The sequence below is a fragment of the Simochromis diagramma genome, unplaced genomic scaffold, assembly GCF_900408965.1.
Source record: "Simochromis diagramma unplaced genomic scaffold, fSimDia1.1 OVJJ01000293.1, whole genome shotgun sequence".
Lineage (NCBI taxonomy): Eukaryota > Metazoa > Chordata > Actinopteri > Cichliformes > Cichlidae > Simochromis > Simochromis diagramma.
In genome coordinates this window covers 23,000,282-23,015,088 of record NW_024386801.1, presented here as the reverse complement: position 1 = coordinate 23,015,088, position 14,807 = coordinate 23,000,282, and the positions used below count along the sequence as shown (strand labels likewise).

The 14,807-nt window shown below is 38.2% G+C and overlaps 1 protein-coding gene across 4 annotated transcripts in view; it reads left to right on the top strand.

Annotated features, from left to right (window-relative positions):
* Nucleotides 1-14,807, top strand: part of LOC120730308 (cytosolic carboxypeptidase 4) — an 80,783-nt gene that overhangs the window by 18,309 nt on the left and 47,667 nt on the right. For 3 of the 4 annotated variants that reach the window (XM_040026605.1, XM_040026604.1, XM_040026603.1), the window contains exons 3-7: nucleotides 3,942-4,005; nucleotides 5,836-5,982; nucleotides 6,937-7,068; nucleotides 7,372-7,465; nucleotides 10,197-10,234. In XM_040026605.1, the coding sequence (XP_039882539.1) occupies nucleotides 3,942-4,005; nucleotides 5,836-5,982; nucleotides 6,937-7,068; nucleotides 7,372-7,465; nucleotides 10,197-10,234 (475 nt within the window). Of the gene's footprint in view, nucleotides 1-3,941; nucleotides 4,006-5,835; nucleotides 5,983-6,936; nucleotides 7,069-7,371; nucleotides 7,466-10,196; nucleotides 10,235-14,807 lie in introns of those variants that run through there. The other variant, XM_040026606.1, reaches the window with a different exon arrangement.

Here is a 14,807-nt window from a genome sequence, read left to right as displayed (position 1 = left end):
ATCATAGGCCACAAAATGTACAGAATTACACAAAAGAATACAAGGCATGTAAGGAAAACAAAGTGATAAAAGTAAAGACGTAGGCTTTATCCTTTTAATTTAAATATATTTAATTAATCTCACTTATCTTAACTTAAATGTCTTATCTTTCTTTCTTTCTTTCTTTCTTTTAAAAAATTGCAGTAAGTTTCTCATCTCAGGCTAACAGGACACTTACTTGTTCTCTTTCTTTTAGGGGAAATGACATCGAGCTCTCCTTTGTTTTTTTTTTATCAGGTGAAGCCTTTCTTTGTTATTTACTTAATTTTAAACAGTCATCACTCTCATGGAAACACTAAGAATATTGTCCATTTTCTGGCTGAGTAGCTTTTCTACTCAGACTTTCTCCTTCTGTTTTGCCTTAGAGACGCACACTTCTCTCTTACATCGTCACCTCCAGATGAACCTGTTTCTTTGTATAGACAAATGGGGAGGGGTGGCTTTATGCGGATTAGGCAGTATGTAGGATTTAAAATGACTGTGATTTATTAATATACGCACAGCAGTAAGAAAAAACTGTGGCATAAATCTAACATGACTTTAATTGCAAACTCTTTTTTTTGTAAGAAATTTCTCATGCATTTATCAGCAAATGAGGCCCATTGTTTCAGAAGTCTTGTGGTTTGTTCAGGTTTCAGCTTTGCAAACCTATGTTACCTTCCGAAACCCTTCCAAATCCTTGCTCAGGGTTAACATTTATCATTGCTAATTGAGGCTGGTAAAGTTTTTTGCAGTTTCTCTTAGTATTGCATGCGCTGACCTTTGGGTGAAAATTTGCTGGGATGTCCACCTTTGGGAAAATTGTCAGCTGTCTTAAATGTTTTCCAGTTGTGAATAATAATAACAGCATTGTGGACTTCAAGTTGTTTGCAAATGAGCTCATAAAGGTTCCCAGATTATTGGGAATATTTATATTTTTTGTTACTGCCTGTTAAAGCAGCTCTTGCGGAATCAAACCTGTAGACATGATTATTCAATTTTGTGTTAGGGCAGTTTCTAAAAACTGTCAGATGAGAATCACAGTCTGAGGAACAGACATATTTAATTACTGTCACAGAATTTCCTCCCTTCTAAACATGTGAAACTTCAGAAGGGTAGAAATATTTCATGGGTAGACAGTCTGAGATACTGGCTCATTCAGTTCTCTACATCAGTGTAATGGGTCAACTTTGCTGTCAGTGCCCTTTTTTCACTGAGAGGGTGAAAAAAAATAATTAAAGCTCATTTAAAATTGTGTATCTCAGTGTTAACTGAAAAGTCACACGTATCCATATATCTCTGGACTATAAGACCTGAGCCAAGAAGCCACTGTCAGAAGCCTCATCATGGTTAGAATAGAACAGAATAATCCTTTAATTGTCCCAGAAGGGGAAATTTGGTTGTAACAGCAGCCAGAAAGAAAGGTTGAGTGCAGCACAAGCACCATTTTTATATGCAGGGTTTAAGTTACAAAAAAGTAAAGACAGTGCAAACACAAAGCTCCCTCATCAAACATATGGCCTTTTTTTAAATAGCTTTCAGGCTGTCACCCACTTCAGACTGGAACATGTGGTTGCAGTGAAAAGTGGCAAGTTGCTTCAACTGGTTAAGTTGACATAACCTGTCTATCCTATTTAAGATGTTATTACCTTTGTGTAGCAATCTTTGCTCAACACAAGCCTATACTATTTTATTACTTTTCACGCTGAATATCTAGAACTAAAGACCAATGCAATTTGAGAAAATTCCAGTCGAGTGGCGTGTAAAGACACAAATTTACGTATTTACCGACTACTACACAAGAAAAATCTCGAGTCTTTCTTGTATAGCCCAGTCTGTTCCACTGGAATACCAGATGAGATCAGTGGGATCGCAGGAAAACAGATGAGCAGAAGCAGCAAGGCAAGATCAGACTCAAGATTATGAATTTTACAGGGTAATGTGGAGGATTAAACATGAGATGGCCTCCCACAAGACCTCAAAATATTTTTACCTTAAATTTGACCATGAGCTAAGGTTGTTCCAATGGTTCCTAGTCCCTAGGGAAAGATCCTGTTGCGGAAACAAGACTATAGTTTCTATTTGAACAGGCAGATTGCTGGCCATCTAAACAGCCTGTCTGGATGCAACACATTAAGTTATTTATATCTGGCATCAGATATTCATCAGAGGCCTCATTTGGACATTGGAGAAGGTTTCTTCATACAACGCACATTTTAACGAGGGAGATGTTTGGCCACCTTAAAAGATTTCTGTTGAAACGGCAGAATTTAATCAGCCAGATTGGGTAGTTGATAAGACCAGCAGACCTCTGCTCAGTCAGATCGTTTTGAAAATGTGGGATTAGAATCTCTGAGAAAATCCATCTGCATGTACATGTGGAGTACATGTGACATAAGAAACATGTATATAAACTAATATCCTAATGTCCATTAGTTTGGAAATATTGGACACATTTTATGTATATAAGGCCACGAGTCCGCCATGATTGGCTCCAGCTCCCCTGCAACCCTGATAAGGATAAGGGGAAGAGAAGTGTGTGTATAAAAGGTTTTTTTTAATATGGTGTCATCCACTGGAACTGTTTGTGCTCCATTACATGAAAGGAGCTGAATTTAACAGGAAGTAGGAAAAAATGGAAAGGCCTAAAAATATTGCCAGTGTAATTAATATGAAGACATTTCACAGCCAGGATTTCAACAGGCTATAGAAACATTTCTTCACAGTAACATGTCAGGGTCAGTGCCACTTTGTGCCCTGTCTGCATATAAAGTCCTGAAGCAAGCTATGCTCACACTGTGTTCCAGGACGTGTCAATGCAGGATGCAGAATTTCCATGAAACACATCTACTACACTCACCGTGTTCCATCTGGTCATAATCAGCTGACTGTGCTCAACTTTGGGATTGCAGGCCTCAGTCCTGACAGCTGATGACATGAAGACAATTATAAGAGATTCACAAAACATGAGAATTTGCAAAACAAATTGCAATCATTCCACTTTCACATAAACACAAGCAAGAAAAATCAGCTTTGTTGAGTGATAAAATCATTCAACAAAAACAAGAATAACAATATGTAGTGACAGTCACTAAAAAAGTGCAAAAACCACAACCATTAGTAGCAGCTGGGTTGTTTGGATTGTATATGGATTCCACATTCTGATTTAGATACTGTGTATCATGCTTCTCTGAGGTTCATCACTAACTGTAAATTTCAGACACACCACAGTTATACTCTCAGGTGGGAGGGGCTGCTTTGGCCAGTCGGAGGAACTCTCATTTATACAGTTTTATATATAAGGCAATACTCTGATTGCTGCCTTTCTATACGTGTTCCCTGCTTGCAATGAAACATGCTGATCGTTATTCTCTTCGTCCGCAGGGTTACTTGTTGCTTTCTGTTCCATTTGCCCGAACTGAACTTGGCAAAAGAGCTTTTGTCCATTTAGCACCCTTTGCTTATAACGAGCTGCAGAACGACTGGAAAATGACTGAATTCATTTCATTAAGTGCTTTTGAATCTAAACTAAGAATCCTTGTGACCAATTCCATAACATGCAACTGTTTCAATAAGATTGTTTGTCATTTTGACTGAATTTTTGAATTTTTATTTAATTTTATCTTTATTTAATTATTTAATTAATTAATTAATTTTTCATTTAATTTTTGAATGTCTGTTGTTGCTGCCTGTGTTTAATTGAGTAATTTTTGTAACTGTGAGACATTTGCTGCTGCCTATCTTAGCCAGGTCTCCGTTCAAAAAGAGGTTTTTAATCTCAATGGGATCTTCCTGGTTAAATAAAAAAAAAGTAGGTTAGATGCATTCTAACTTTTTTTATTCTTTTATTTTGTGGGTTTAAATGTCTTATATTCTGTGTGTGTGTGTGTGTGTGTGTGTGTGTGTGTGTGTTGTCTCTGCAGAATGTAGGGGATGTGGAGAGCACCTTAAATATCCTCAGTGTCTTGGATGAACTTCTGTCAGCTGGTAAGATCATCTTCTCACCATTCGGTTTCCATCCTTACATAAAAAGTTGTTGTGCTATGGAAAATGCCAATAAACACACAAAGCCTTTAAAGGCACAGTCTGTTTTTTTAATTAAATACACTAAAAACTAAGTTACTAAGAACTCATAACTGTACTTAAATTCATGTGTAATTACATCTTCCAACAAGCAGATGCAATCTTTTGAACTTAGAATTCATCCGTTCATTTTTTTCCTCCATAAAGATGACATCTGACGACCTCCCCTGTACCTTTAAGATGAGTTTTGACTCCTCATTACATATATCAATAAAAACATGACTTGATGATCATTAATAAAGTTTCCAGGTTTTTCCAAGGGTAGCTGCATAGTCAGAAACCTAGAAGCAGGTCTGAAATATGACAGAAACCCCTCAATTCAGAAAAGTTCTTCAAGCATTATTCCTACTAGCCTTTCAAGGAGTAAAGAGTTGAAAATACACAGGAGCGGGCAATGGTTTGAAGTCATCGTGCTGCCTCATCGTCCTGAATAAAATAGCCGGGATGAACGTCACTGTTCCAACTAATTGCAATTTATGTACGAGGCTAGAGACCAGCTACAAATATAGTATACCAAGGGGGAAAGGAGAGGAGAACTCGTAGGCATTTGTGCTGGAGAGGCAAATTTTAATATGTGTCTGCACCTTTATGTCACAGTGTGGCAGAAGCAGACTGTGTGGATTGACAAAACGGACCCAAAACACAGATTCACAAAGTTTTAGATGAGTAAAAAAACACAAACAACCAACATATTGACAGCTGAGGTAAATAGTGGAGCCGCAACCCACACTCAGAGTGACAGTCGATGCAGATAAATATCAGCCACAGTTGTTTGTCATACAGCGGCCACTGTAGCTAGGATCACACACTTTAATTGGGAGGTGGAAGAAAACAGAGCTCATTTGACTTCAGCTGGCATCTAGGGCTGGGTGTAGCATGTGCCAAATGAATGGATGACAGTAATCCTATTTTTAGTAATGCAGTTATGTAATGCGTTACTGTACTAAATTCTGTAAATACATTAAAATTAATATTATGTTGTTACTTGCGTTACTTGTTTTTTCAGATATATGCACCAGGAAGGATAGGAAGAAAACAGCATACACATGTATGCTGGGAGGACAAAAAATATAGAGTGGTTTATAGCTTTTGAGAAGTGGCAATATGGACATTAATTTTATTTGTATTGCATGAAAGGACATAAGTGCAATGGTGAAATCCAAACAACATCCAAGACAGAAACAACTGCAGTATACTGCTAACAGAACTGTGGCTCTTAGACAGATTGCTAAGAAGCTAATCAACAACAAGTGATGTCAAAGCTGAGTGTATTCAGACCCCAGCCCAGCAGCCAGAGGCTGAACTTCTGCAGGTAACAAAGGCAATGATGTGTCTATATATAGACATATAATAGGATCAAATGTGGAAACTGGTTACAGCTGAGTACATAGATAGAAAAACAAATAAAATAGGGGAATCACAAAAAAGGTAAATAAATAAAAGAAGAAAAAAAAAGAGAGATTTTATTATCAGATAAGTAATATTTTTCAGAATTAGAAGGTGAGGGCACTTGGAAGATATCTGTGGCTGTCACACCCCTCGTATTCTGAGGATGACTAAGGTTTAAGTCTTCATTTGGAGCAGTAATGTCCTTTGCAATAAATAGAAGTACTTGATGAATGCCCATTTGAATGCGGCTTGTAGCATCCTTTATATTTTTTCAAAATAGTAAAAAAGGCACTATTTATATTTCAGTCCCTTTCAGCCAAGCACTAACCTCTGCTCTCTGTTCAGGTACAGATCGGCGCATCCACTATATGATCAAGAAAGGTGGTAGTGAGGCTCTGCTGACTGCACTGGTTAAATATGGCCACACTTTCAGTCCCAACTACACTATACTCATACCACTCCTGCACCTGCTAGCTAAAGTTGGACACAAAGGTGGGAATGAACAAAACAACATGTATTGTGATAACTCTTTCTAACTCTTAAAGTTTGTTTAGGAAAGGTGAGATGATCAACAAAAATAGCACAGTGGTTCCTGATTCACTGACAGCCATGTTTGTGGTACAGTAATAATGAAAGCTTCTCACAGAGATATATATCTGTGCTTATTTGTCTGACCAACAATTTAAATCATACTGAGGGTCATTGTATGTTACAATGTACATGGTATGAAGGCATATTCATAACATACCTTCATACCATGTACATTGTAATATACCCATAATAGACCCGTTTTTGTACCTTCATACCTATAACAGACCCATTTCTGTAATATATCTATATACCTATATTATTGCTAATATGTATTTTGCAATATATCTATATCATGGCTAAAGCACTTCTGGATGGATGCAAACTGCATTCCGTTGCCTTGTACTGTGACATGTGCAATGACAATAAAGTTGAATTCTATTCTATTCTAATTCTATGTTGCAATATTAAAAAAAAGCAAAAGGTCTATAATGGAAATACAAAGCAAACTGCTAATACATTTAGGTAGCACTTAGGTATTATTAGCAAGTGCTTAATTCATCATTTACATGTCATTACTAGTCCTTAATATGTCATTTAGAAATGCAGATATGTTTAGCCATCTGCTACTGTTACACCATGTCAAGCGATCACTGCTTGGTGTAACTATGTAGAGCTATTATTGCTACTACATCACTGCTAATAATAATCACAATTACACTCATGGTAATATTCCAAAGATGGAAAAAATTCATATAACTTTAATATTTGAATGCTACTATTTTAAGTACTTTTTCATTGGGGTTGCTGTTATTTTTGGATTTTTTTGACTTCTTGCATTCTTAAAATTTTCATCACTTACTTCCACAATACTTACTGTCACCATGTGTATTCATTGCAATGTATATATATATGTAGACCGTCGTATTGGTATGAAAGCAGAAGAGGCAGGTGCAGTGCTGCTGACTCTGAATCTGCTGAAACACAATGGCCAGCATGCCAGGAGAACTGCTGCCTGCCTCTGGGTGATCCAAGTCTTCTGTTCATCAGGTACACAATATAGTGGATTTTGTCACCAGCTTGGAGTTAAATTCATATCCTGGAGGCTTACCCTAAAAATAATCATAGCTGCTATTTCTCTAAATTCTAATCCTAACATTACCCTTATCCTAAACCCTACCTTATACATTGTCATCCAGAGTACTTTATTATTGAATTCTTCATTAACAAGTAAAGCCTCCACCTTAATTTTTAAGGGGAGAGTATTTCAGAAGCTTTACCTGTTGCTGTGTTTAAACTTATATGTTGATAATCTTAGTAACAGAGTTAAAGTCAGTTGTGTTCTCTTGACAGTTTCTACAGCAAACCTCATAGGAGAAAACTATGGACTGGATGTCATCTACCGCCTCATTCCTCAATACACAACCAAGCATCTGCATGCTATTAAGTAAGTATCCTAAGGGCTTTCTGCATTTCCCACTGATCAGTTTTACCATATAGATACAGTCAGGGCCATAGGCTTTTGAAGAATTTTTCATCCAGAATCCAATAATGTTTTTGACACAATTTTTTTGTAATTTTGCTTTCTGCAGTACCGCAGTGGACTCTAAATTAAACAATCAAGGTGTGATTTAAGTGCAGACTTTCAGCATTAATTCAAGTGGTTTATAGAAATAGTTGATGAATTATAGCTAGCTGTTTATAATACCAGTTTTGGAAGCTAGGGATCGGAGTGCCAGGACCTCTCGATCCACTAACACTGAAGCCCTATGTCGACTCCTGCGGGTGGTGGGCCCACAGGCGGACGGACCCATGTTGCTTTTCTGGCCCGGCCACCAGATGCTCACCAGACATTCACTCGAGACACTACCCTGGGCCTGGTGCGCTGGACCCTTGAATTGTTCTGGATGAACATTTTTGCAGCACATGATTGGCTGAAGTTCAGAATTCATGGACTCCCTTGGGACGCTCAGCTAGACTTTAACTGCAGATGCTTTCAGTTGCAGCTTGTTTGGGGATCTCTCTGACTACAGTACTGTCTTCAATACTGAAAAGCATGACTGAGATGAGGTTGCTGACATGGAAGAATATCCTATTTTTTTGCCTTGAGAAACCTTTGGGTGAGAACTGCGATAATAAATAAAGCCAATGACAACTATGACAGGCTATATTTGGATAAATAGTTCAAGTAATGGTTTTATTAAATCCTTTGAATTAAAGTCTGAACTTCAATACAATGTGACGGCATCAAGAACCAAACTTATAAAATTGTGTCACTGTCTACTGACCACTCATAGTTCTTTAAACTACAAGCCACATTTAACCATATATGAGAATATTTAACTGCCCCCCCCATTGATCCATCCATTTTCTTAATCGCCTGTCCAGTTAAGGGTTGCAGTGGGACCAGTAGCCTGTCCCAGCTCTCACTGGGTGACAGGCAGGGTGGTGGTCAGAGAAACTGAGATTTTGTTATAGTCCAGGTACAGTACACTGTCACGGAGAAGTGTTTTTAGGCTTTAAAAATATTATCTCCCCCCTGCTTGTAATGCAACATCTGCATGCAGTAATACAACTTCTGCATGCGTGTCTATTTCCCGTTTTAAAGCAGCAAAGCATGAAATGGACATGGTGGACCGGCCTGTCTATTACATGTTTTCCTGTTTCCTGTAATACTGGGTTGGAGATTCCTGCTGGACCCACGTACTCGGTTTAAAAATTCATGGGGATATGACTTTTTGGGCAAGGTTGTGGATTTTTCTTCCACTGCCTTTACTCTGTAAACTCCACTGATTCATTTAAAAAAAACAAAACAACCCCCCCAAAAAAACACCAAACAGCTGAAGGCATACTGACAACCTTTAGGTAAATTGTTGTTTTATGTTTTTTTTTTTTTGTTCATTCTTATGATATATTTTATTTCTGGTTTTATTGTAAAGTATATTGTGATTTTTACCTGTAAAAAGTGTTTATAAATGCATTTTACTTACTTACTTGACCTCAGTGTAGCATTTGACACCACAGACCACAAAATGTTAACACAGTGATTACAAAATGTGTTAGCCATTAAAGTTACTGCCCTGCAGTGGTTTGAATCATAGCTCTCTAATATAATTAACTCTAATTTGTTTGTGTAAATGGAGAGTCAAACACTAAGCACTGTTATAGAGTACCACAGGGTTCTGTTTTTGGACCAATTCTGTTTAAATTATACATGCATAATACATCAGGCAGTATTGGTAGAAGCCATAACATACAGTGCATTCTCATTGCTATGCAGATGATACCTAGCTTTATCGATCCATGAAGCCAGATGACATACACCGATTAGTTAAACTGCATGAATGTCTTAAAGACATACAGACCTGGATGAACTCTAATGCCTTGTTTCTAAATTCAGATTAAATTGACTTTCTTGTACCATTTTACAAACACGATTCTTACTCTAGATGGCATTACCTTGACCTCCAGTAACACTTGGAGCCATTTTTGACTAGAATCTCCTTCAATGCGTATATTAAAACAACCACATCTGTGTTAGCACAGTTATATTTAATATCTTAGTTACCCGTATATCTAAGGCAGTATTCAGGGTCAACTAATCCAGCCCTAACTATATGCTTTATCAAAAAGAAAAGTTTTCGGATTAATCTTAAAGAATAGAAAGTGTCTTTTTCCCAGATCCAAACTCTACTTGGTTCCACAGGCTCAGTAAGCCAGCAGTTTGAGAGCAAAGTGCTCTATTGGGACAATATGGTACTCTGAAGTCTTTAAGAAAAGACAATTCAAGACCTTGTATGTAAGAAGAAAGATATTAAATTCAGTTCTGGAATTAACAGGTAGCTAAGACAAGGCAATACAGGAGAAAAATACTCACTTTCCAGTCCTTGTCAGTACTCTCACTGCAGCATTTTCGATCAACTGAAGGCTTTTCAGGGAGTTTTAGGACATCCTGACAAAAATGAACTACAGTAGTCCAGACTGGAAGTAATAATGAAGATGAATCAATTTTTCAGCGTCACCCTGAGTCAAGATGTTTCTAATTTTAGAAATCAAATAATTTCATGTTCACTCATACATAAAGATTTACTTTGACAATTACAAATGCAATTCGTTTTTTATTTTAATTTGGTGTTGATTCAAATGAGTCAGACGTCACTTTTCTGTTTTTTTCCTAGGGCAGCCATTAATGCCTTTTCTGCTCTGCTGTGCACAAGTAAGTTTTTTTATTACCTTGAGCATTCCTCAGCTGATGTTTCCATTTTCATCATCACCATCTTCATTACCATCATGTCACAACTGTTTCTCCGGGGACACATTGGCAATGCTTGATTTGTGAGGTCATTTTGTTTTCTTATGATTTTTGTGTCTAATTTCAAGGACCATAAAGATACCTTACACGGCATTTAGTGCAATGAAAATAGATTTAAATAGATATTGCATTTTTTTTATGTACTATAGAACTGAACAGGTGGGGATCTGGCTAATATAAACTACTGCTTTCACAAAATAAAAAAATAGGGCACTAACAAGAGCTGCATGCTTACTTGAGTTTAAGCTGGTTGACAAAAATTTAAGGCTTATACATTGGGGCAGTTTGGAACAGAGCTCTCATATCTGTGGCTTCAAGGTGGAAGAGCCTAAGAGGAAGAGCTTTCCACATGATTCCAAGATAGTGTTTAAGTTATAACTACAGAAGGAATAAGCTAATGCATGATACAAGAACAACAGAGTCTGCAGAGAGGGATTAAGACAGGCCCATGAATGGGGGTTTAAAATGTTTGGTTAATTGTCACAAATTGACAGAACTTATAGGAACCATTAAGCAGTTCATTTAAATGCATAAATACAGATGAACAGAACTGCAATTCAACGTTATTACATTTCAGAAGTTATTGTCATCAAAATCTTCTAATCGACAGTTTTGACATATGATCTGTTACTGACATGATCTGAATTTGTTGTTGTTGGCTTTTAGAGGTGTAATAAAAGTATATGTGCATTGCGCAGTGTCATTTTAAAAACTGGAGGTGAAGACTGAATTTACTCTCTCAGCTGTCAAGCTTTTGCTACTATAGTCAAAATTACATTACAAAAAACATTGGAAGTGCAGCTTAAAATTGAAGAAACAGTTTAATGTTTTATTTAAATTGTTTTCAATAAAATGTCGACAAAATAGATTAAAATTTGACAAGGGGTGGACCTCATCGACCCCTTTCATAAAGATGGGAACCACCACCCCGGTCGGCCAATCCAGGGGTACTGCCCCTGATCTCTATGCAACATTGTAGAAGCCCTACTAGGACTCCTTCAGTTTGGTGGCTCCGCTCACCTCTCCAAACATTTTTTTTACAAATAAATAACTGAAAAGTGGGGTGTGCCTAATTATTCAGCCCCCTGAGTCAATACTTTGTAGAACCACCTTTTGCTGCAATTACAGCTGCCAGTCTTTTAGGGTATGTCTCTACCAGCTTTGCACATCTACAGACTGAAATCCTTGCCCATTCTGCTTTGCAAACAGCTCCAGCTCATTCAGATTACATGGACAGCGTTTGTGAACAGCAGTTTTCAGATCTTGCCACAGATTCTCGATTGGATTTAGATCTGGACTTTGACTGGGCCATTCTAACACATGGATATGTTTTGTTTTAAACCATTCCATTGTTGCCCTGGCTTTATGTTTAGGGTCGTTGTCCTGCTGGAAGGCGAACCTCCGCCCCAGTCTCAAGTCTTTTGCAGACTCCAAGAGGTTTCCTTCCAAGATTGCCCTGTATTTGGCTCCATCCATCCGTTTGCTGTGTCCCCCACATGGCTTGTGGCAAACTGCAAACGGGACTTCTTATGGTTTTCTGTTAACAATGGCTTTCTTCTTGCCACTCTTCCATAAAGGCCAACTTTGTGCAGTGCACGACTAATAGTTGTCCTATGGACAGATTCCCCCACCTGAGCTGTAGATCTCTGCAGCTCGTCCAGAGTCACCATGGGCCTCTTGGCTGCATTTCTGATCAGCGCTCTCCTTGTTCGGCCTGTGAGTTTAGGTGGACGGCCTTGTCTTGGTAGGTTTACAGTTGTGCCATACTCCTTCCATTTCTGAATGATCGCTTGAACAGTGCTCCGTGGGATGTTCAAGGCTTGGGAAATCTTTTTGTAGCCTAAGCCTGCTTTAAATTTCTCAATAACTTTATCCCTGACCTGTCTGCTGTGTTCTTTGGACTTCATGGTGTTGTTGCTCCCAATATTCTCTTAGACAACGGTCATGTCCAAATTCATGGGCTGCATCCTCCTGAGGACCCAGCCTTCGCGGTCTACGTGGGCCGGGTCCTCAGAAGGTCGGGTAGGCCGGAAGTAAACGGCTGTGGAATTGGACGGTCTAGCCTTCTGATTAGCGTCACCGCTGTCTCGGTGGAGTTTAATAAACTCAGCCGTCTGCTCCTTGCTATCTAAAATATAACAGGACACTGGAGTAAATTCTCGACCATCTCACACTTCTGTTTAATCAGTTTTCTGTTTGACGTTTATTCAGCTGTGTGAAAACCAAGGAGGGACCCACCCGGGGGATTAATGAAGTTTTATTTTATCTAATCTAATCTAATAACTTTAATCTCAGCCAAACCGATTTACTCACAAACAAACAAAACACTGAAAAAAGCCCAACAATAACATTTTTAGGTTGTCTAAGTGACTTATATATCACGTTTAACCTGAGTAGCGAAAGTCCGCGGTGATCTGAAAATGATGTGCCGGGAATTGTGCCGTTCTCTGCGGCTTCAGTGACCCTTGAACTCTCGGCTAGCTATCAAGCTGGTGGGTAACAGACGTCTCCGAAAACGTCGGAGCACTTTCGCAAATATGCAATGTCTTGATAAACCGAGCAGATATTTGAAGTTTACACACCCACATTCTCGCCTGAAAATATGTTAAAAGTTTATTTTGTGACCCAGAACGATTAATAAGAGTAATTTTAAAACTTAGTAGCGGCCGCCATTGCCGGAAACTGGAGTTTGGCTGGGCCGCGCTACGAATTCTGGGATATGGTAGGCCACGAAGGACACACCCGACCCATCCTTCAAATTCGGGGAAAAGGAGGACCCATTTGTCGGCTGCATTCGGAGGAGTCTACGAATTTGGACAGCCTTTGGCGCGTCGCTATGACGTAATCGGTCTACAAATCCGTCCTCAGGAGGATGCAGCCCATGAATTTGGACACGACCAACCTCTGAGGCCGTCACAGAGCAGCTGTATTTGTACTGACATTAGATCACACACAGGTGCACTCTATTTAGTCATTAGCACTCATCAGGCAATGTCTATGGGCAACTGACTGCACTCAGACCAAAGGGGGCTGAATAATTACGCACACCCCACTTTTCAGTTATTTATATGTGAAAAATGTTTGGAATCATGTATGATTTTTGTTCCACTTCTCACATGTACACCACTTTGTATTAGTCTTTCATGTGGAATTCCAATAAAATTGATTCATGTTTCATTCATTCATGTCTCTTTTGGCTGCGTTTCAACTAGCCCCAGATTTATTAATAATATTTATGTGACAATGCAGTTCAAACTATACTACGGAATAACATGAAAGTAATGTGACAAGTAGTGGAATGAGTTACTTTCTCCAATGAGTAATTAAGTACTCTTTTTAAGTAATGCATTGCAAAATGTAATGCATGTTCTTCAGCAAATGAAAAACCAGACAAAAATATTCATAATAATCAGCTCAGAATTCATCACTAATTTCCTTGCACAAAAAGGAGGTTTCATGGAAATTTTTGAAGCCTGTACAACCAGCTCCAATGGACCATCACTCATGAAACTCTAATTATGAAAGTCTTTTTAAAGCCTTGGAAAAAGAGAGCAGCAGACATATAGACACATTTTATGCTTGAGCTCAAAGAATACAAGATGCCCTACCATGTGACCAACTGTCACCAGTAAATACACAGCAAAGCAGGGGCGACATTTGCAGACAATTCACCTTAAAAGGTAAGTGCGTTGAAGCTAACATAATGTTATGAGCTACTGATGCACTTTTGCCAAGCTATGAAGGAAAAAGCGCTAGTGGTCATCTAAAGTAAACATAACCGATTTGAGAAGTAGCATTAACTTTACATGAGATATGAAAAACTGTAATGCAGTTTTTACAAAACCCCCCCCAAAAAAACCCAACAGAACTTTATTTTTATATCTCTTATTCACGTCACAGTTAAGAAAACCTCAAATGACAGCAGCTCTTCTAAGTGATTCTAAGTAGTAACAGGAAAAAGAGGAAGCTACTGTAAAAACTGATAGGATGCACAGGATTATCAGTCTCTGCTATTAAAGACCAGGATTTTGTTCATATGATGGAAACAGAAGTTAGTAAGATGACTGTTCCATAGAAAAGCAAAGAAACCTGATAGACAAACATCATAAAGATGGAATACAAAACTTCAGAAAGAAATAACAAAAAGGTATACAAGTATGTAAACAAGAGAATATACACATGAAGACAAAATAATCCCCAAACGGAATTGACAGTTTTTGACAAAATTTTCCAAGTGCTTTTTCACTTGAAAAAGCATTGTGTCAAAAACAAAATAAATCAATTTAGATTAGGGAAAAGGACAAGTATGTATGTGCTTCACTTACTGCACATTTTGTCATATTACAGTCCTATTCCAAAATGGATTAAATTCCTTTTTCACCTCAAAATTCTACACACAATACCCCTAAATTGGAAAGAGAAAAAAGTTTGCTTGACATTTCTGCACACACACACACACACACACACACACACACAC